Source organism: Ailuropoda melanoleuca, chromosome 10 (assembly GCF_002007445.2).
Source record: "Ailuropoda melanoleuca isolate Jingjing chromosome 10, ASM200744v2, whole genome shotgun sequence".
Classification (NCBI taxonomy): domain Eukaryota; kingdom Metazoa; phylum Chordata; class Mammalia; order Carnivora; family Ursidae; genus Ailuropoda; species Ailuropoda melanoleuca.
Genome location: NC_048227.1, coordinates 59147117 through 59169594, shown reverse-complemented (window position 1 = coordinate 59169594; position 22478 = coordinate 59147117). Strand labels below are relative to the sequence as shown.

At 40.0% G+C, this 22478-nt stretch overlaps 1 protein-coding gene across 1 annotated transcript; it reads left to right on the top strand.

Annotated features, from left to right (window-relative positions):
* The first annotated feature begins 5232 nt into the window (after positions 1–5232).
* Positions 5233–19727, top strand: CD164 (CD164 molecule). The gene is made up of 6 exons (XM_002925652.4): positions 5233–5537; positions 8324–8407; positions 9825–9896; positions 11271–11306; positions 14973–15032; positions 17134–19727. The coding sequence occupies exons 1-6, from the start codon at positions 5354–5356 to the stop codon at positions 17298–17300; spliced, it is 603 nt and encodes a 200-aa protein (XP_002925698.2). The 5' UTR covers positions 5233–5353; the 3' UTR covers positions 17301–19727.
* Positions 19728–22478: the final 2751 nt, after the last annotated feature.

Genomic DNA, 22478 nt, shown 5'->3' with positions numbered 1-22478 from the left:
CTTCCTACTCTCAGGCTGTGTAGAAACTTTAATCACAGATCCGTATATGCAGTCATTCTTATTACCACCATTTAAAGGTATGCACAGTGATACTTCCACATTAGAATGTATTCTGTATCAGATGATATGTATGTTTAACCATGTCATTTGAAGAAAAATGATTCAAGGATTCAAAAGCTTATCCCAATTAACTCCAAATATAAGACTTTGATTTAACCAAATTGAAAGACTCTGATTTGATTAAACAGAAGGAATTCTAGACTTTTCCACATCTACAAATATGAAAGTAAAGGCATTCTCATGATTTATACAAAATATTCTGTGATCTTCCCCTAACTGCTGATATGGCAAAGTCAAACTCATATCCTGTAACTTAAACTAAGTCATGTTAATAAGGGAATCATAGTATCTGGATGTTTTTCTTATTTTGGGAGATTTGAGATAAACATTTAAAATTCTATCTAAAGAATTTGTTTGCCCCAACTGCAAACCATGCCCCTTATTTGTTAATGAATGAATAGTCTGGCAACCTCAGGATTCCATATTCTGAGTTTTTGCACCTTATACATACCTGAAATTAGAAGTGTTTTAGTCCCAGTTACCCAGCAATGCAGCAATTAAATAACTTATTCTTTCACCTTCATCATTTGTAGAAAGAAGAGATAGAAGTAAAGAAGCTGTTAGTTCTGTTTGACTCTACAACTTATTTAAGAGATTCTCTGAGTAACTTTATGAAATCAATAATAGTACTACTTACTTTGGGTTTCAATTTCATTAGTAAAATGGGGTTACATCTACCTCACAGTGGTTTGAGGGCTGAGATAATATGTAAAGACACTTCTGATGATGCTTGACACGTACCAACTACTCAAGAAAAATTAACTTCCCTTCTGGAATGTTAGCCCACAAAAACCAGTCAATCTGCCACTGACCGAAAGAATATCATCATCACTCAAGAAACACCAAGTCCCTCTTATGCTCAGTCTTAGCTATTGTCATGAACATCACATTAATTTTCAATTGACTGAATTTATTCAGAAGTATATCAAAATTAAAATGGATTTCCATTACACCTAGTGATATGCTCTCCTCATTTTTTAAAACTACTATGTTGATTATATTATCCACCACCCTTCCTAAAATGGAATCTCAACTTGGCCGATCTAGCCAGTCCATATCTCAAATAAATTTTATATATCATACAAAACATCTGTAACAAACTCGATAGTAACATATGCAACATAAAGTACAAAGTTTGGTATTTGATTAGAGGGCTCTGAAATGTGATAAAGCATAGGTTCTTTTTACTTCGGTGTGCATGAGAAGTGCTTGAGCCTATCAACAAAATACATTCCTGAGCCTCATCCCAATTTCTGATTCAGTGGGTCTGGAGTGGGCCAGAGGATCTGCATTTTCAATATGTTCCAAGTGGTGCTGATGCTGCTGGTCTGGAGATCACACATTAAGAACCACCGGGATGCAGGGCACCTGAGTGGTGCAGTCGTTAAGTGTCTGCCTTCGGCTCAGGGCATGATCCTGGCGTTATGGGATTGAGCCACACATCAGGCTCCTCCTCTATGAGCCTGCTTCTTCCTCTCCTACTCCCCCTGCTGTGTTCCCTCTCTCGCTGGCTGTCTCTATCTCTGTCAAATAAATAAGTAAAATCTTAAAAAAAAAAAAAAAAAAAAAGAACCACCGGGATGTGTTAAAAACATAGATGGGGTGCCTGGGTGACTCAGTTGGTTAAGCACCCGACTCCTGATATCAGCTAAGGTCATGATCTCAGGATTGTGAGGTCAGGCCCTGTGTCAGGCCCGGCAGGAGGGTGGAGTCTGCTTGGGATTCTCTCTCTCCCTCTCCCACGGCCCCTCCCCTTGCTTGCAAACGGTGTGAGCGCACGCACTCTCTCAAATAAACAAAATCTTAAAAAAGATATTCGAGATTTGTGGCATGCACGTATGTGCAAGAAAAAGTTATAAAATACAAGATGTGACAACAGAATGAGGAAAAATGATGAGACAAGAAACTGATTTCATCAAGGCAGCATAGACATATGTAAACGTTGACCAATCAGAAGGGACAGCAACGAGAGGCCTGGTTCAGGGTCCTGGAGCTCCTGCTGGACTGGGAGTGAGCCCTCCAGCTGCAGGAAAGGCAACAAGGTAGAGGGGTCTTAGGTCAGGGGGACTGGGACACTTGGGCTGCTCAGGGCATTGCCCTCTGGCAGTCAGGCCAAAATCCCTTCAATATTTTGATAACCAGAATGTTCACCTGGGAGTGTTCTGGCTGAAGATCAGCTCTCCAAGGCAGGATGAGGAAGAACACAACAATACCTGGGCAGAGGGGGAAGAAATAGTAATGCACGGTATCCAAAAGCTGCCTGGGGTGTAGTTTAGCTTGAACTTGGGTAGTTCCTAAGGGATATGTTAGAAGAGCTGATTCCTTCTGTTTTCTAACAGGCTAAGAGAGAGAACGGAAAAAACTCCAGCAGACCCAGGGTTTGAAGCAAAGAAATAAAAATAAATACATTTCAGGTGCCCGCCTAGACAGAATCTACATCCAAGAGTTCTGCATTTGTACCTTGCCCTTATGTATATTTGTAAAACAAAACGAAAACTTTACAAAATGTTTTGCTTGATGTCATCTTGTAGATGAGTCACTATTAAGAACTGCAGCAATTCAGGAGGCTAGGTCTCCACAGGTCATAATGTAAAGACATCTTCTCAAACTCTGAAACACATGTACATGTGGATCTCAAAAAAAGATGCAGATTATCATTCGGGAGGTCTGAGGTGAGGCCCAAGATTCTGCAGCTCTAACAAACTTTCAGGTGATATGAATGTACCAGAGTTCATGAACCACATTTTGAGAAGAGTAAAGCTGTGGTTTTCAACCTACATTGCAGATTAAAAACACCTGGAGAGAGGTCCCTGGGTGGCTCAGTTGAGAGACTGCCTTGGTCTCGGGTCGTGCACCCGGAGTCCCAGGATCGAGTCCTGCATCAGGGTCCTGGCTTGGTAGGGAGCCTACTTCTCCCACTCACCCTCTCCCTTCTCATGCTCCCTTTTTCTCTCACTCACTCTCTCTCTCAAATACATAAATAAGAAATCTTTAAAAATAAAAACACCTGGAGAGTTTTTAAAAATCCTGACGCCCAGGCATTTTTCCAAAGTAATTAAATTGGTACCTTAGCATCAGGATTTTTCAAAACTTCCCAGGTGATTTCTATCTTCAGCCAAGATTGAGAACAACTGCTCTTAAGTGTAATGCTCCCTTCTGAAACCCTAAAACACTTATGGGAGAAATATCCATAGTCAAAGTGAAGAGCTTCCTAATGATAGTATCTTTAGGATTTTATAATCAATCCAATCACAGTGTTAAGAGTAAGAACGTGAATCCACAATTTCAGTTCACTATTAATCTTTGATTTATTACAATCCTCTTTGTTGACACTTGTTTAAATATTACAATGTTTAATATATGTTGTTAAAACCGTGTTATAGATGCCATTCCTTGCTCTGGAACGGTGAAGTGACCTTGGAAGTCTTCCCTGAGCTAGCTCAACAGATGCCACATAAAATAAGCCATTGCTTTTCTAATCTTAAATAAAAAGAATGAAATGTCCTTTTATAAAGACTATAAAAATCTGAAGACTAGAGTTGAACACCCATATGACAAATTATAAAACAACGTCCTCCACAATGGGGCCTATTCATCCTAGGGTGTAAACAAGATGATCCATGCGGGTATAGGCAGAAAACAGAACTTCTATTATGTTTTTAACCTTAAAAAAACACAAAAGTTGACTAGTGCCTTCCTTTGTCTGGGTGTCAGAGGGACATGTGCATACTGTGGAAGCCATACCCTGAGAAGAGGAAACAGTTCACTGAAGGCTCATAATGGGACCTCATTTAAGCGCCTGGCTGCACTCTCAATTCTTCTGGCCATAGGTTGGATCAAATTTCGTGTCTCTTGTTTACATCAAGCGAACAGCCAGCTAGCGTAATCAAAGAACAAATACTGACGGTCATGAGGGTACAAAAGGGCCCCACTGATTAGCTTCTAGAAAGTTTTAAAGCCTTCAAATTGAGGCAAAAAAAGACGTTTATAAAGCCAACTTTTTTCGTGTTTTCATAGCAAAGCAGATCTCATAAAAGCAATTAATGTTCGTATGTTAAGGTAAATGTGCATAATTAAGCTTGCGCGATAAATACAAATAATTAAAAAAACCTGGCATTAAAAAACAACTTTTATCATCTAATTTTTACTCCTTAATATAAGCATGACTGCAATTGTGAATATTTTGTGAGGCTGGACATCAGATGGCGCTCACCTATCCTAAAAGCCTGAGCAGTGACAGTCAAGGGGCATTTCAAAATCCAGTCCTTAAGTCAAGCATCATGTTTCGGTCGTTACTTTTTCCTGAGTCTCGGTTTTCTCACCTGTAAAGTGGTGGTGGGAACGGAGCAGACGGATTTCCAACCCAGCTCGTCTCTGATTCTCTGTAGTGGTGGCGTTGACAGACTGCTGCTGCCGCTGATTGAAATAGCAAGAAATTCGGAAAACACAGGTTGGGAAGGTGGGATAGAGGTACACGGTATACAGCTCTGGCTGGAAGGCTGGAGACCGCTTTCGGTGTTTTGGCCGCTCACACTAAGTGGGCGGCGGAGCAGAAACTCAACCACGTGGCTTCTTCATTTCCCTGGGGGATCCCAACATAGGGTTACTTCCAGAAAATTCAAGGGAGAGAAGCGCGGGTCCTACTCAAGATCTGGGCAATCACCTTCGGGAATGCGGGGACACACCACAAACTTAATTCACGGGCTGGTTCTAAACGCACCCCCACGGAAACCAACGCCTGGCGGACTCGAGTCCTGGAGGCGAAGCCCGGAAAGTCACATGGGGCCGCGGTTTTGCGGCCTCCCTGGTCGCTCGGGTGGACGCCAGCGCCACCTCACGTAGGTTGCTCCATCCAAGCCCGGTGGGAGCTTTCCCTGTCGCGCGAACTAGAACAGCCCAGCTGAATCTTGGGTGGTAATCTGAGGGCAAAGAAAATAGGTTCCTGCGTCTGGCGAGCTTCCTCGCTACATTTCGTTCACTGTGAAGGACAGCCTCTCTCGATTTCCTCTCGCTGTCCCTGCTCCCCCTCCCGTAGCAGGCAGTTGGTATCGTCCGCGGCCCGCCCCCGCCCCGCCTCGCCCCGCCCCCGCACGCCGTGGCCTGGGGCCCCTCACGTGACCCCGGCGCGCTTTCGTAGGGGCCAGACTCTCCGAGGCGGTGCCGCAGGGGACAGAGGGACGGACGGAGCGGAGTGCGCCGCAGCTTTCGCCAGAATACCAGCGCGGAGGACGTGATGTCTGGGCTCTCCTGCCAGCTGCCTTGGGCCGCCGCCTGCCTGGCCGCGCTCTGTGTGCTGACGGCAGCTCAGAACCCCACCCCGACCCCGAACACGACTGTGATCACGACTCCAGCGACCACCAACAAGACAGCTCCGACGACGGTGACGACTTCTGCGCCGGTCACCAGTCCAGCACAAGGTGGGCGCCACCCCAACGGGCCTCCTGTACTCACCCGCCCCCCCGCGCCGAGCCGCCCGCCCTGCCCGCGGTGCGCAAGGGGCCGGGGCCGGGGCCGGGACGGGCCGCGCTCCAGCAACATGGCGGCCGGTCCGAGTCCAGCCCGGGCCGGGACCGGAGGGGTGGGGGAGCGCCCCGAAGAGCAGGGGCGGCCGAGCCTCGGTGGCCGTTGGGCTCTTTGCCACCCCAAAGTGTCCCACGCCGAGGTGCTTTGAAAAAGTGCCTCGTAATCCCTAGTCTCACTTCAGCTTGGGAAGAGGGGACGTGGCTTCCTCCCGCGGTAGCGGCAGTGTGGTTGAGATCGTGGGGCGAGGCGACTCGCCTCCAAAGTTGGCGATCAGGTCGAACTCCCTCTCTTTGGGGTTAGTCATTTGCCCATCCAGGTCCTGTCTCCGAAAGGGGGCTTCTCCGGGAGTTGGCAAAAGAGGGAAAGAAACTGAAGACATTAATGCTCGCCAGTGTCTCAGTCTTGGGTCTGAGAAAATAAGTTGCCTGCGATCTAACTCTATATTGATTTTGCGGATAGGTGTGGGGTATATTTGAGGTTTGGGCATTTGGTTAATTAAACTTTAAACTTACTATGTGCAAAGGAAGAAAAGTACCCATTCGTGTACCCGATGCTTCATAGATTCTTTTTGGTATTTTATGCTAAACTAGAAGATAAGTAGTGAAATCAAGGAGGAAGATGGAGATAAAGTAACTGCCGGGAGCGTAGGTTCAGTTGATTGTGAAGCTGGCATTGGAACCCAGGTCTGTCGATTTTTTAAAACCGATCGGGAACACACCCTTTGTTAAGCTGTGCAGTGGATTTGGGTACTGGAGGCATACACTGAATCTTACAGCAGAAATTGGCAGTGCCGTGACAACACAAAAGAGAGAGGGGAAGATAAATTTGAGGTGAAAAAGAACCCTGGATACTTAAAACCTGAAATCTAGTGTGATTGGTTACTCTAGTTAAGTAAGGAGTAGCCGGCATCTTGACCGAAGAATTGCTGAAGTGTCAGGATTTTTACCTTGGCTTCCCCCCCTCCTTCCGTTACTGTTTTGAAGTGTCTTCCCTTGGTTTTCGTGTTTTATAGAAGTTTAATAAAATATCTAATTAATATTCAGAAAGATGTAATAGTGAAATTCAAAAATTGTTAGATGAGGAAAGTACATTGCAATACAATGCTGGACATTCTAACTGCACTGTTCTTAAGATGATGGAGCACAGTATATTTTGTCTTCTGCTTATTTGGCAGTTTCTCCCCAGAATTTTAGTTTTTGGAGTGTTTTTCCAAAGAGAAGCTCGGAGATAACCAAGTTAATTGCCTTTTTGTAATTGAAAGTCTTACAAAGGAGATGATTTGTTTCTGTAAGTAGCAGTTGGATAAGCTGGTGCTGAAAATGAGAGGTAGCATGTTTAGTTCATTGTAAATAACATTGTGCTATTCAAACATTAGTCATTAGGCACAAGAGATTTTAGACAACTTTTTTTTTTAATCAGTACGCAAACCTCTGCAGAACTTATTTTCTACTTTGTGAACCCCTTACTCAAGAGTATTGTATATGTCCCAGTTCCTGATAAATACTATTGATAAAATACTGAAATGCATGGCCTCTGTGCAGAACTGGTTTGGGGTTTTGTTTTGGTTTTTTGCACAGGGAAAGCAAATGTAAATGTTTTTTGGAGGCATCTAGCTTCCAGGAAAATGGATAGAGCCCTAGTCTAGACTTTCTGGGCCATTTGGCCTAAATTATTGACAAAGACCCTGCTAATTTGTTAAATTGTATGTACATGAATGTAGCCCCTTCCAGATGTTACTGTCTCTTATCCTCCAGTCACAGTCACAAGAGCAGATCATTTATGAATTACAAATCTCTGGGGTTTTCAGAATGGGCATCTTCTGAATTTGGGTTCAACCTGTAACAAATTTTTATTACTATTAAAAATTCCAGTGTCTTGGCTGATGTTTTGGGGTAGTGATTTCCCTGTGCGTAGTGTTGGCCTTACAAGACAGCTTTTTTTCCAATATTTTTATTTTTTAAGGATGCTTAAATGGCTCAAGAAACCCTGAGTGTGAAATAGTTGCCCTGTAAAAAAGGGTTGTTTCAATAGGTAATGAGCATTCCCACTAGCTTGTGGGGGGGTTTTCTTCTCTTGAGTTTATTTCAGCTTCATCAGTCATTTGTAATGATTGGAATTTCTTATTAAGCCAGTTTATGAAGTGTTTTTGTGTTTGCGGTTAAAAACGCGTAACATGAAATCTACCATCCTAACAAATTTTTAAGGGTACTGTACATTATTAACTATAAGCACAGTGTTACATAAAAGATCTCCAGAACTTTTCATTCTTCTTCAAACTATACCCTGCTTGAGGAGGAAAACTCCATTTCCCCTCCCCCAGCCCTGGCAGCCATCATTCTACTTTTTTCTCTGAGTTTGACTATTTTAGATACCTAATATAGGTGGAATCATGCAGTATTTGTCCTTTGACTATCTGACTTAGCATAATGTCCTTAAGGCTCATCCATGTTACAGTGTAGGGCAGGATTTCCTTTTTTTATGGTTGAATACTGTTCTATTGCAAAATGTATAACACATTTTTTAATCCATTCATCTGTTGATGGGCTATAACATTTTACCATTTCTCTGAATTAGTAAGTTTGGTACTTTACATAATGCTCACTTTTGTTTAAAAAAGGTAAGCTGTGCAAATTCAAAGTGAGGCATCAATTGATTGGTTTTATATGCTCCTCCCCACCAGAAATCTGTGAAAGCCGCAACAGCTGTGTTTCCTGTTTTAATGTTAGCCTTGACACCCCTACCTGCTTTTGGATAGAATGTAAAGGTAAGAATTTTTGGAATTGCTTTAATTTTGAGAATGCAAACTGTTTTGTTATAACGTTTTAAGATAGTCTACAGGGTATTCCTGAACAAAATTATGTAGAAAATTGGATATATTGTGTACTATTTATTTTGCAAATCAAATACTTTAAAGTTCCTATTGCTTAACATTCCCCCTAAAGTCTCTGGTCTCCCATTCTGTCCCCACCCCTTCATTTTTTTAGACTTGATAATTAAGGTTCAGTAGCTTTTAAAGGAAGAGAGATTTTAAAGCTTTGGAAGAATAAGTGGACAAGTACACTGAAATCAGCTGTAAAAGAAAGTTGTGAAATTTTCCCCTAAAAATATTTTCCCAGAAAAAGGAGGCATTTATCTTTTGCAAGTGTCCTGCTAGATGAGCTATAGAGACCTTATAAAACTTTGTTGGATACTTAAATATGGGAGAAGAATGAGATGGAAAGAGAGTTGGTGTTTTTGTTAAATTTTAAAATTAACCTTTAGTTTGAAGGATAAAGAGCTAGTTGGAGATACTTTGAAATGCCAATAAGGTTTTTGTTAGAACCATGGGATTACAGCATATTCTCTTTTCTTAATGTAAGGTAATTGCATTTTTTTCTTATCAGTAAAACAATTTATCTGGTGTGTATGTATGTGTGTATATACACACACACACACACACACGTATATTTGTAAAAAGCCAAAGCTATATATTAAGCTTCTTTATTCGTTAAAAAAATCTAAGAGTTCTGGGCATCATATCACTACATAGGAAAGTTTAAAAACTTCTTTTAAAATTAAGGTATTAGCTTAATTTGGGGTTAAATTTTTTATGGTGTAAGAGTCACTTTTTTTAATGTCATGAAATGGAATGTCAGAGAGCACCCCTCTCCCCTGTGTCGGGCAGAGTTGGCATGTTTTGGGGCTTGAATGCCTACTGTAGGATATGTTGGGGAAGGGTCTCCTTTACTCTTGCTGCAAGTTTGACCATCAGGAAAGCAGTTTTAGACAGTGTAGAAAACCAAGCAGAGATCTGGAACAGAGGTCCTACTGGGGCTAATGGAGTACGTCCTGTGGTTACTAAGCCTTTGTTAGATGCTGACTGCTTCTCCCTATGATTCAGCCCTCTTACGGATTCTAGCAGCCTTCACTATACAGCAGTCGTGCCACAATTCTGTGATATAACTGTTTCTGATTTATCTGTTCAGTAGATTCATGTGGAGTTTAGAAGAATATTTGGAGGAATCCTGTGTAGTATTTCTTAATCAGTGAGGAAAAGGGAATAACAGTATTTTCTTGGTCTGTGGACTTCTAAAGTGTTTATGCCTGAGTTTGATTTTTGGAAGCAATTCTGGAGCTTAGTAACAAAGTCAAAGATAATATAAACATGTGATTGTGCTCTGTGTCTTTTCCCCCCATAACAGAGAAAAACTACTGTTCACCTAATGCAACAGTTAGTGATTGCCAGGTGGTGAATGGAACACAGTTCTGTTCTGGTAAGTATTCCCACTGGCTGCTGGGGAAGGTAGCCAAGAGGTGAGAAAGATCTTTGCCTCAGGAAGCCTTCTTTCAATATTTGGTTTGCCGTTTCCATAATTCTAATCTTGTTAGAAATTTGGTTATAAATAGCGTATTCGTACTGATATAGAAGGACAATGTTTTGAAGCTTAGTTTAGTGATTTGGCTGTACTATAGAGGCCTCTTCCTTTACTTTTTTTTTTTTTTTAACTCTTCTGAAAACTCACTGAGTGTAGACCCTCTTTTTATTTGCATTTTATTGGACTGAACAGTCTTGTTCTGGCCCTTTCCCTGATTGTGGTGCTGGTGATTGTCACAATCTCTAGCATAGTTTGTGTTATGGTTGAATCTTTTCTGTATTCAGCTGTTTTCTCATTTTTGCACTTTAATTTTAAGAAATTGGTTACTCTTTAACCTTAACTCTTTGCTCAGGAAATAGTTAAAATTTCTAGATGAAACAGCTGATTTTTCTAACAAGATTACAAATGGATAGGGAAGTCAAACTTCTAATTTGGTGCCTGGATAATAAAGCAAAAGAGTTTTCTGGAGTGGGTCAGTAACCTTGAAAGACTACCTGTAACAATTTACTTTTAGTAGGGGGTTTCCCATCCAAACTTGAACTTCATGACTGAGAATTTCATTAATGTGAAGTCAGTTATCACCTTTATAGAGTGCGTATAATTTGGTTTAGGTGATAAAAGAAAAACATTTTTAGTATCTATTTTAATGTGTGTCAGAAAATAATAACTATATCAAACCTGTGGTTTCATGAAAATAATTGCTTAGAAACAAGATTAAGTAAAACATTTTAAAAGATCCTAATTTAGAGAAAAATTGAGTAAGTAATTGTACTTAATTTGATGATGTATCAGTTAGAATTAGTTTGGACTATGTAGCACTCTACAGCCAGTACAGACCCAGACTCTTTATTCTCATTCCTCAAAAATATCTTTGACCTTACTCCCCGAGGTGAGTGCTCATGTTCCAGCCATCAAATTGGTTTTCCTGCCAACAGGAAGAGGGAAGAGGCCTATATCTATACAGATGCTTTCTAGAAGTTATACTGGGCTACCTACCTGCAGGGGAGGTTAAGAAATGTTTGTCTTTCCCTGGGGGAGGGAAGTGTCAACTATAGATTGGTGCGTCTATTTCTAAAGAAGGGGAGATCAGTATTGGTTAGAGCAACCGTCAGTCTCCTCCACAAGGTAGTGCTTAAATGTAAACATTGTCAAGTGGTATTCAAATGACTACAGTTTGAAAGATAGTGTGATAGATTGTGATATTTTAGATTGAGTGTGATAGATTGTGATATTTTAGATTGCTTTAACTTAATGTTTGTTTGTTTTAAATAGCACCTGAGCCCACTCCAATGCCAACGAATTCCACAGGTAATACAAGATAATTGACTCTTCCTCTTTCAGGATTTATAAGGTCTCTTGATGGACTTTTTAGTAATTAAATACCTAAAAGTTGTTAGTATAACTTAAAAAATTAGTAGATGTATTTGGTCTTGGACCATAACGATTACATTAGTATGAACTGTTTAAGCCAGTGGCACGGAACTCCAGTGTTTCTTGTTTATTGAATATGGGAGGATTTGCTGTATCTTTGGACATTGAGTCCACAAACTGCTTTTTGTGGATTTTTTGAAGATCTTGGGAAATACAGAAGCCTGAAGGAAATTAAAATTCCCTCTAATTCCCATCATGCAGAGGTACACCAGGATGTTTTCAGTGATAAGGTTCTCTCAGTCTTCTCTGTGTGTCTCTCTCAATAGACGCACTTATTATGAACTTGGGTAATATGCCTGTGCACATTTGAATAGTTTCTCTCTTACATTGTTGTATTCACTTTATCCTGCGCTCGGTTGGATAGTTAGGTCATCTTTCATTCTCCATGCAGATGTCTTACAGGGAAATGTTTGCTGTTATCCCTGATGGGATTGATTCAAACAGCATTCCTAGGTCAGAGGATAGGATTATTTTAAGACTGAGTATTGATTGCTTTCCAGAAAGATATGCTTTTCATTCCCATCAACCACTGGAAAGTTTTCTCTACCCCTTCAACAGGATTAGATAATTTCTCCTTTAAAAATCTTTACCAAAGTAATAGGAGGAATAAATCATTTAAAAATTTCTACTCCAGGACAGATAGTAGGCTGGATGGTAGGGATTGGAAACAGAAGACAGCATTTTGTCTATCATAGGAACTGTGAAAAAGGTGAGTGAGTGAGTGCAGTGCGATGAGACAGTTGTAGGAAGGTGTGTATGTGGAGCGATATGGCAAATGTGTTGACAGCTTCCTGGAGATGTTGGCTGAATCTTGAAATGACCCTATTAAAACATGAAGACTGCTTCCCAAGTGGAGCAAGGCAGTTAGTACACGTGCAAGAGCACAGCGAGGTCAGGGATTGCGTTCGGAAGTGCACGGTGAGGAGTGGTTCGGCTGGACAATCAACAGGTCAAGAGCCAGATTGGGAGGACAGACTGGAACAGGAGACAAGAGTAAACACAGGGAGATTAGAATAGATAACCCGTGGCGGGAATTCTGAAGAACTAATAGGGGAAGAGTTGCAGGTGTATACAAATAGACTTAGGGAGTGGGAGGGATAGGACTTGGTGGAGGTGATGGCAGACTCTCAGCAGACAGTACAGGTAAGCTGATCTGTGTAGGCAATAGTGGTGTCCACTGGAACAGCTTGCAGAGAGAATAGGGCTCGAGGACAAACTCCAGGAAATGGTAATGTCCAAGGGTTGAGATAGGACCAGTGAGGAAATGGAGTAGGGATGGGCAGAGAGGTGTGTCCAGGAAACTGTGTGTGTGTTTTAGGTATAATTTTTCAAAGGAAAAAGTGGTCAGATGCTGTGGCAAGGACTAGAACTCACTGTGAAAGACTTCGGCAGTAGCGAGCTAGCTCATACCAGGTTTTGGTAGCCAAATGTGCATAGCTCTTCCCAGCTGCACATTCAGTGATATTGTGCTGGTAGCTTGAATTACAGTGGAAATAATTCATGCCATAGAAGTCTGCAAATGCTTTGGAACTTTTGGAGAGCACACAGTGGTGGCACCCATTAGAAGTCACTGACTAAGAGGATGTTAAAGATTGATAAAGCAAAGACGTTAAGGGAAAATTACTTTCCAGAAGGTAGGATGTGAACTGAAAGGGGGAAAAGAGGAAACAGTTTCTTCAAAACCATTGTGGGCTCACTTTTAACTTCTTCTCCCTGAACCTTAATGTAGTTTTCATGCTTAATCCACACTGGGTTCTCCAGTGAAGTACCATGGAGTCTCTCTTGTTTTCTCTCTCTGGTTCTAAAAGTGGAAGGAAGCCAGGGCTTGCTTACAGAAAATGCATCTGTTGAGCAGCAGTTAGTGGTTGAAAAACAAACCTTTATATGGTCTCTTACCATGGCTACTGCCGAAAGAGAGCAGGTGAGAAATTAAGGGATTATTAAATGTTACAAAGAGAATCTGATTTATGTAGAAAGCTGTCATTGGGGTTAATTATATAGTCTTTTGTTAGTACATATAAATAGTATAAGTAAAAATACTTGTGAATAACTTAGAATGATTAGATTATGTCAGAACTATAGTGGGGAGTGTTGATAATATATTAAGTGGAAGACAATTAAGTTCTACTTTTTAAATTTCTTTGTTATATCAATGCCTGGCAGTAAGTAACATGTTACTCTGAGTGATGGGATTACTTAATTTACTGTATTTACTGTATTTTTAAAATTTTCCCCCACCAGTAGCAGCTTTTATAACAGCTGAATTATTTTTTAATGAAAGAAACATACTGTAGGTCAGTAGAGATATATTCCCTAAATATTGCATAATTTTGAAAATTTTGTCAAAGTAATACTTCAGTCAAAAGTGAAAGTGTGTAAATGTTTTGCCTATTTACAAAAAAAAAAGTCTATGCGGTGTCCACAGGGTTGGTAGTAAGAATCAAAAGGTAAATTTGCAAACTTTTTTCCCTACCATTGTCAGACAAAATTTAGTAAGTGTTTTAAGATTGAAAGAATATGTTTGTTTAGTTTTTAAAGTGTTATTTTTTGCAGCAACTTTTAAGGAATTAAAAATCTGAAAATAATCATACCCTTTAATCTAGGAATTCTGTATAAGAATCAGCCCTGTAAGAGATGAGATCAGATATTTCCCTGCCAGGTGTTTATAGTATGGAGAAATGAGAGATGACCTAATTGTCCATCCAAGAGCAGGGTAGGGAAAATATGTGCAGCAGTGCTCATAGTGAGAGAAAAGGATACAGACGTGTAATCCCATCAATATCGTTAGCATATCATTGATTAGAATTTGTTAGTAGTATCAGTGCTAACAGAAGTTTGTTAATACAGTGCTTTGGTTCCCAAAATGTGTTTACATTCAAATTAATTCTTCTTGTAAGAGTTCATTTTCTTTACAGGCATCATCAGATAATTTAAATTGGGGGATCTGTGGCCCCAGGGGACCTGTTCTTAAAATAAAATTTTATTGGAACAGAATGATGCCTCTTCATTTGCACATTGTCCTTGGCTGCTTTTGCACTACGCACTGCACAAAGCCTGAAGTATTTACTGTCTGCCCCTGTAAGAAAAGTCTGCCAGCCCCTTGAAATGAAGAACATAAGCCAGCCTTGATACCTACTTGAGAAATCCTGAGTCATACTTGTTTCTTACCATGACTTTTTAAGTTAATAGTTTTTGTCATAGAAGCATAAAAAACCCTGTAGTTCCCTCACCTAAACACTGATTCTTGACCTCTTGTGTGTCTTTTTGCAGACTTTATCCAGATGTATACATAGAGTTCATACTTAGATACATACATAGATGTTAACACAGAGACAATTGCTTTGTGTTTTCGAAAGTGTGATTTACAGGCTAGTAGTCTGGCTGTGTAGATGTGTTAGTGAACCACTCTCTGAAATTTGGCCTTTATTCTTTAAAAAAATGGAAGGCATGTTGAAGTTGGCAGGGTTATTTTAAAAAGACAAATTGCTAGGTACTGGGAGGTTTGGAAATTTAAGTTCTTAATAAGCTTTCTTTCTATTGCAGCTAAAACCACCACCCTGCCTTCTTCCTCTTCTACAGCCACGACCACAGCTACTACGTCAGGTAAGGAGGGGTTTTTAAACTAACGGTGACGTAGGGTAGGTGTGCAGCCCTGCCTTGTACTATTTTTGCCCCCATTTTCCAGTTTCATTCATGAATGGTTGTGAACTAAAACTCACCTCTTACATTTGGAGCACCAACATAGCAGGCTGTTAATGCAGTCACGATAGGTTTGCTGCAAGTCCTCATTCTTTAATGTGTAGCTACATTTGGCGTGACACCTTTGAGTTAAGAGACGGTGTTTTTCTAAAACCCTTTTAGTACAACTTGTGGGTGAGATGTCATTTCTTACAACTTACACTTAAATACTGATTACTGTTAGGGATTAGTCGTGTGCTGTGTTAGATCATGGCAATTGCAGGAAAGATGATACAGGCATCCTTTTTACTGAGAAAGCTCTAAAAAGCCAGGATCACTGTGAATGTGCACCTCAGCCATGTTTCTCACAACTTCTTTACATTCTTTTATAACTCTTTTTTTTTTTTTTTAAGATTTTATTTATTTATTCGACAGAGATAGAGACAGCCAGAGGGAGAGGGAACACAAGCAGGGGGAGTGGGAGAGGAAGAAGCAGGTGCAGTGGAGGAGCCTGATGTGGGGCTTGATCCCATAATGCTGGGATCACGCCCTGAGCCGAAGGCAGACGCTTAACTGCTGTGCCACCCAGGCGCCCCCTTTGTAACTCTTAAAAGGGCATGTTTCCTAATTGCTGATTTGATGTGTTGTAAACGAAATCATGTCAGGTAATGCCACAGGACATTGCAGATACACAGGTAACGGATCCTTCTCTCTATCCCTATTTAAAATACTGTGTTTGGTTTTGTGTTTCTTTTTTGGAATTCTTCTGGCTTATTCTTGTGCTACCTTTCTTGGTTTCAAGGAAACCATTTTTTCTTTGCAAGAAGAATTACAAAACAGTTGTAATTAGTTTTAAAGCTTGGGGCACCTGGGTGGCTCAGTCACTTAAGCGTCTGCCTTTGGCTCAGGTCATAATCCCAGGGTCCTGGGGTCTAGTCCTGCATCGGGCTCCTTGCTCGGTGGGGAGCCCGCGTCTCTCTCTGCCTGCCACTACCCCTGCTTGTGTGCGCGCTCTCTCTCTCTCTCTCACAAATAAATAAATCTTAAAAAAAAAATTTTAAAGCTGGCCAATTTATTATACAGCCACCAGAACCAGTGTGTATTTGAAACTCTATTTTAAAAAAAGAAAAATTTATTTTAGGGGGCACCTGGGTGGCTCAGTCGTTAAGCATCTGCCTTTGGTTCAGGGCGTGATCCCAGAGTCCTGGGATCGAGCCCCACATCGGGCTCCTCCGCTAGGAGCCTGCTTCTTCCTCTCCCACTCCCCCTGCTTGTGTTCCCTCTCTCGTTGGCTGTCTCCATCTCTGTCGAATAAATAAATAAAATCTTAAAAAAAAAAAAAAAGAAAGAAAAATTTATTTTAAATACGAAATTGCTTTTCATTAAAATGGATGGTGCTCTGCTTGAAACCTTTTACTCCCTAAAAAGAAATTTATGTTCCGTTTCTTCTTGAAACATTTTATTCCCTGAAAAGGGAATTCAAACTTTTTTACTTTTATTCCATATGGTTTGGTAATGCTCCTAATACAAAATTTTAGAGTAAGATTTACAGTGCCTTTAATAGCAAGTTCTTTTGATTTGAAATTATAAATTGCAGATACTGAAGATAATTTTTGTATTTTGAAAAATTGCAACCAAATTTTTGCTTATCTTGTATATTTAGCAAAATTCAAAAGTTGATGAATTTTCAACACAAATATTAATATTTACTGTAACAGTTAACTAACAGTATGTTTTCTGAAGAAATTGCAAATTTTTAAGTGCTTGACATGTTCTCAGGGCATAATTTATGTACCAGGAGACTCTTTTTCTGTCATTTTCATATTTGAATTTGTATGGTAGCTGTGACCACTGGACGGAGTAAATGGGATAAATTCTAGTTGTAAAGACTTGACTCGAGCAAATACTTTATAGAATTTAACTCATGGCAAAGTCAAAGTAGAAGCTCAGGTGTGTCTTGAAATTATGGGTAGAGGATCATGGGACTTAGTAAGTCTTGTTATTTTTTTTCTTTCTTATTTAACAGGTACAACTAATACCACTTTAACTCCAACTTCACAACCTGGGCGGAAGTCTACCTTCGATGCAGCTAGTTTCATTGGAGGAATTGTCCTCGTCTTGGGTGTGCAGGCTGTAATCTTCTTTCTCTATAAATTCTGCAAATCGAAAGAACGAAACTACCACACTCTGTAAACAGACCCATTAAATTAACAAGGACTGGTGTGTAACTCACTGAAACCAAAATATTCTCTTTCAAGATGTCCCACATGGAAGACGCTATTCCAGGATCTTCACATGTTCAAAGGATGCATATAGGATACTCGGGAGCATTGTCCTTGAAGAAAAATCACTTAAATCGTTTTGCTCAACAGGAATATTTAAAATATTCTGCATGAATCCTTGTGGCTGTCTTCTTTTATTTTAAATGGCTGCTGCTGTGGGATTATGTTCTCTCTTCTTGACATACCAAATGTAACTCTGTGAGTGATGGAAAACATTGTCCTGCACAGGCAACCTCATGACTCTTTGGCAGTTTAAATTTAGTCATTTTAAAGCCTGAAAGCTGCATTATTTTCATCCTATCTCAGGATGTAGTTTAGTGACCAGAATTGAGAAGAATGTGCCAAATGAGCATCAATTGGGTGGACTTTTGGCTGTCCTTTCAAAAGTGGAATAAATCTATAAATTTAATATCCTTAGAGTAAACTGTATCCTTAGAGTAAAATTTTGTGCTTGATAACAGTTATTTTTTCTACATTAGAAATAAGATGCCACACAGGGAATTACATTCCAGATTTAAAGAAATGAATGGAAAGGATACAAACCATTAACAAATAGCAGGTTATCGTTCATACTTGTAAAGCACCTTAAATCACTGAGAAAATAAAGAACAGTGCCTTATAAGACAGACTGAAAGGTAGACTCTGACTTCAGATGTTTGTGATTTGTTCTTTCACGTTTAGGGAGGTAAAGGTTGGTCTGATGCTGTAACTGTTGACGAGCCGTAGCAAACCTGCTTTTAGATACCATGCTGTTAGTATTTGATTGAAAACTTCCTGTTTTATTTTAGGCCTGAGCAAGTTAAGCTAAAGGATGTTCTGCAAAGTTGAAAGCCTTCATATATTGAACTTCCCAACATTTTTCTTAGGCTGTTAAAAAGTATGAAGATAAAGTTGATTTACTTAATTTTCCTTTGTGCTTCAGGAAGTATCCTAACACTGTTGTACCTTGAATGGATTTCCACTAAGCTTCCTTGAAAAGCAACTTTTTTTATGAGGCAAGAAGGAAATAAGTTGTTTTAGAGTCATTTACTAACTCTTGAATGAGACAATCATTTTAAGTTTTGAGACCAGAAATGTGACCAGTGTAATTTAAGAAAATCTAAACATTTTCGGTTGATTGGATTACTGTAGATTTTTAATGATGATTGCCCTGGAAAGACGGATTGTGCTTTCTCCTCTTTCTTTCTCCTTCTCTCCCATCCTTTCTTCTTAGTTTCAGTTTCCATAGTATACGCGTGCATACTTTAATTTTTTTTTTTTTTTCAGTTTTCTTAGGAAGCACTATTTTTTTCAGTTTTAGAGAGATACTTCTCCCCTGCCTTTGACATACTGGATTAGTTCAGAGGTTTTCATTAGTTTTAAAAAAGCTTTTGTTTTTCTGGGTCATTAAAGTTTGTTTTTTTGTTTTTTGGGTTTTTTTTAGTTTCTTTAGCCTATAGGGGCTGAGTTTAGCACTTGGTTTTCAATATTTTGTAGTAGGAAATGACGAGTTGCTTTGGTCCATTTCATAAGCCAAAATTCCTTGCATTTAGATATGATTATATTCAAGGTTCTTAAAATGAAGATTTACTGTTTCTTTATTACTTGCTGGTACAGCTAAAGTTTGTTTTACTTGCACATTTGTACATAACACCTAATGTTTTCAAGTGCCTTACTTGTTTAAAATCTCTGGCTTCAAAGGTTTTTGGGAAAAGGTAGGTTTACCTCACATTTTTGTGTTTTCATTAGTAATATTCTGGTATCAGTTCTAGGAACCTCACAAAAATTTTTAATATGGTGCCATGGCTGTTAGTTTTTAGTGAGTGCTGTAAGATCCAAGAATTATTTGAAAATATGCAGAATCTCCATTTCTCCCAAAGTGGCAAAATTTAGCTACAGTGGAATATAATCATCATTTACCCGGATATGAATGCCTTGTCACACATTAGTGTCAGTACACACAGCAGTTGTGAGAATGTGGCTGATGAAGCTTCTCGTCTTCTGTAATTTTAAATACTGCTCTGACAACAAAACCATTGTATGAAACCAGTTAGATTTTGCAAGAAGAGCTCTTAAACAGGACTCACAGCCTTTTCCCCCTTCCTTTAGTATCTTGAGCCATTAATAATTTGGTTTTTTTTTAAATCCAGAAGGTATATAGAAACCTTTTCCGATTTTTCTCCTGGTTTGTTCATGTGGATGTAGTTCTATCAAAACGCCTTATTTGACCTTACAGACACTTGTTGCACAGGCAGACACTGCTGTATTTAGAGATTTCTATTTCAGTTCATTAAAAACCGCAAAACCAATCTGTATCATGTACCAAACCGATTTAAAATAAATCTACATGTTTATTGAATTAGTATGTTGTTTTTTATTAACTGAAGTGTTTTTGCATTTTGATTATGAAATTTAATGTTGGTGAATTTATTGTATCAGTCTGGGGATGGGTTGTCTACTCACTTTTTATTGCTCTGCAAGCCCAGCAGGTAGGCCCTGACATGCGCATTCATCAGCGAGGACAGAGGTTCCGAAGCTTGTTAGGGCCTTAGTGCTTTCAGCCTGTGAATGATGTCCATCCAGTGTCTTCTCACTTGGCATTGTTGCTTGAGAAATCTGTCCTCTGCATGGATCTTTGTTTTCCTTTGCTGCTTTTTAAGATTTTTCTCGGGCTGGTTCGAGCAATTTGGTGATGATGTGCTATGTTTCTTGTGCTTGGGGTTCGTTGGGTTCCTTGGATATATGCTTTTCATCAGATTGGGACGTTCTCAGCTGTTGTTTCTTCAAATATTTTTTCTTATCCTTTCCCTTCTCTGTTGGGGATTCTGGTCACACGGGTGCTGCTGGAAGTTGACCCACAGCTCATCCATGTGCTGTCTAGTTTTTTAATCTTTTCCTGTTTCATGTCAGATTCCCGTGTTCAAGTTCACTGATGGCCACAGTTTAATCTGTTGATCTAGCCCAGTGTAGTTTTCGTTTCGGATGTCTTCATTTCTAGAAGTTCACTTGGGGTGTTTTTATACCTTTTGTGTCTATGTAACCATTCTTTAGTGTTTGAACATACATTGGGTTGTTTTGGTTTTTTATTTTTTATTTTTTTTCAAAGATTTTATTTATTTATTCGACAGAGATAGAGACAGCCAGCGAGAGAGGGAACACAAGCAGAGGGAGTGGGNTGTAACCATTCTTTAGTGTTTGAACATACATTGGGTTGTTTTGGTTTTTTATTTTTTATTTTTTTTCAAAGATTTTATTTATTTATTCGACAGAGATAGAGACAGCCAGCGAGAGAGGGAACACAAGCAGAGGGAGTGGGAGAGGAAGAAGCAGGCTCACAGCGGAGGAGTGATGTGGGGCTCGATCCCATAACGCCGGGATCACTCCCTGAGCCGAAGGCAGACACTTAACCGCTGTGCCACCCAGGCGCCCCTGTGTTTTCTTTTTAATACTTAGGTCTGCTAATTCTAATACTTGGTCAGTTTGATTTTTTTTGCTCATTATGGGGTCATACTTCTCCAGTTTCTTTGCATGCAAGATTTAAGGTATAACCCGTTGGGTGCTGGTTATTTTTGTTCTGGGCCATAGAAAACAGTTTGATCCTTTTTAGGTCTTGCATTTAAACATAATTAGGTGGGAGCAGAGCAGCATTCATTGGAGGGCTAGTAGTTGCCCAGTTCTGAGGCAAGACCCTTCTGAGTAGTTCGTGCCCCTGGATCGTGAGGCTTTCAAGTCTGGGCTAGCAGGGCAGGCTCTGTTCCTAGCTTTGGGCGGGCTTCCAGGTGCTGGTTCCTGGAAACATTTCCCCAGCCCTGGGTAGTTAGCTCATGCCTCTGCTGATCAGTGTGTTGCTGAGAGTCCTCTTTCTGTGGCTTTCTGCCCTGGTGCTCTGCTCTGCAACTCCAGCTGCCTTCAACTGCCTTGACTTTCAGCTCCATCTCCTCAACTCAGGAAGTGCACTGGGCTCTGTCTGGGTGTCCTCCCCCTGCGTCGTGGCTTAGAAATTCAAGGCAATAGGCTGGGTCGATCGTTGCCTGTCTTTCAAGGATCACTGTCCTTTGCCCAAAGTCCAATGTATCGAAAACTACTGTTTCATGTGTGCTGTCCAGTTTTTCGGTTTGAGGGTAAATGCAATCTCTTACTTCATCTTGGCCAGAAGAAAAAGTTCAAGATGGGGATTTTGAAGTTTTAATTTTTAATTCAAGGAATATATAAATACATAAATATTTTTTCTTAAACTATACAAGGTAAGTATGTCTGCTTTGATGGTCTCTCAGTCCCTTCCCCTTGCTTGCTCCTCCACTTTGCAGAGGTAATCACGGAACTGGGCTGGCGTTAAACCCCCTGCACCGCCAGCATTTTTTATATACTGTGTGTACCCTTAGAAAAACACATAATGTGGATTTTTGTTTTAACAGCAGCCTGCAACTTCTCACTCACTACTTCTTGGAGATCTTTCCAAGTTAGTGTATGTAGCTATACCAAATTCTTAAATTCTCTGAGGGCATATGTAGTATGAGTATCATAAGTATCTACTTACTGAAGGATAGTAGGTTTGCAAGTTTTAGTCTTTAGTAACACTTTTGCAGAGCATATCTTTGCACCTGCCCCTCGTTTATGTGTGACTTTCTCGCTAGAGTAAACATGAAGTGGAGCTCTGAACCATAGGGTTTACACTTTGAACTTTTTAAAAATATATTTTATAATTCATTTTTTAATTTAAATTCAACTAACATACAGCGTATTATTAGTTTCAGAGGTAGAGTTAGTGATTCATCAGTCTTACATCACACCCAGGGCTCATTACATCATGTGTCCTCCTTAATGTCCATCACCCAGTTACTGCATCTCCCCACCCCCTCCCCTCTAGCAACCCTGTTTGTTTCCTGTGATTAAAAGTCTCTTAGGGTTTGTCTCCCTCTCTGATTTCAGCTTGTTTTATTTTCCCTCCCTTCCCCTATGCTCCTCTGTTTTGTTTCTTAAATTCCACATACGAGTGAGATCATATGATAATTATCTTTCTCTGATTGGCTTATTTTGCTTAGCATAATACCTTCTAGTTCCATCCACACTTTGTATATTTTACAGACTGAGATTGCCTTCCAATTTCCAC

Coding starts and splice junctions, on each gene's coding strand:
- CD164 (XM_002925652.4), top strand. CDS start 5,354: ATGTCTGGGCTCTCCTGCCAGCTGCCTTGGGCCGCCGCCTGCCTGGCC. Junction 5,538..8,323: donor GGTCACCAGTCCAGCACAAG/GTGGGCGCCACC, acceptor CCTCCCCACCAG/AAATCTGTGAAAGCCGCAAC. Junction 9,897..11,270: donor TGGAACACAGTTCTGTTCTG/GTAAGTATTCCC, acceptor TGTTTTAAATAG/CACCTGAGCCCACTCCAATG.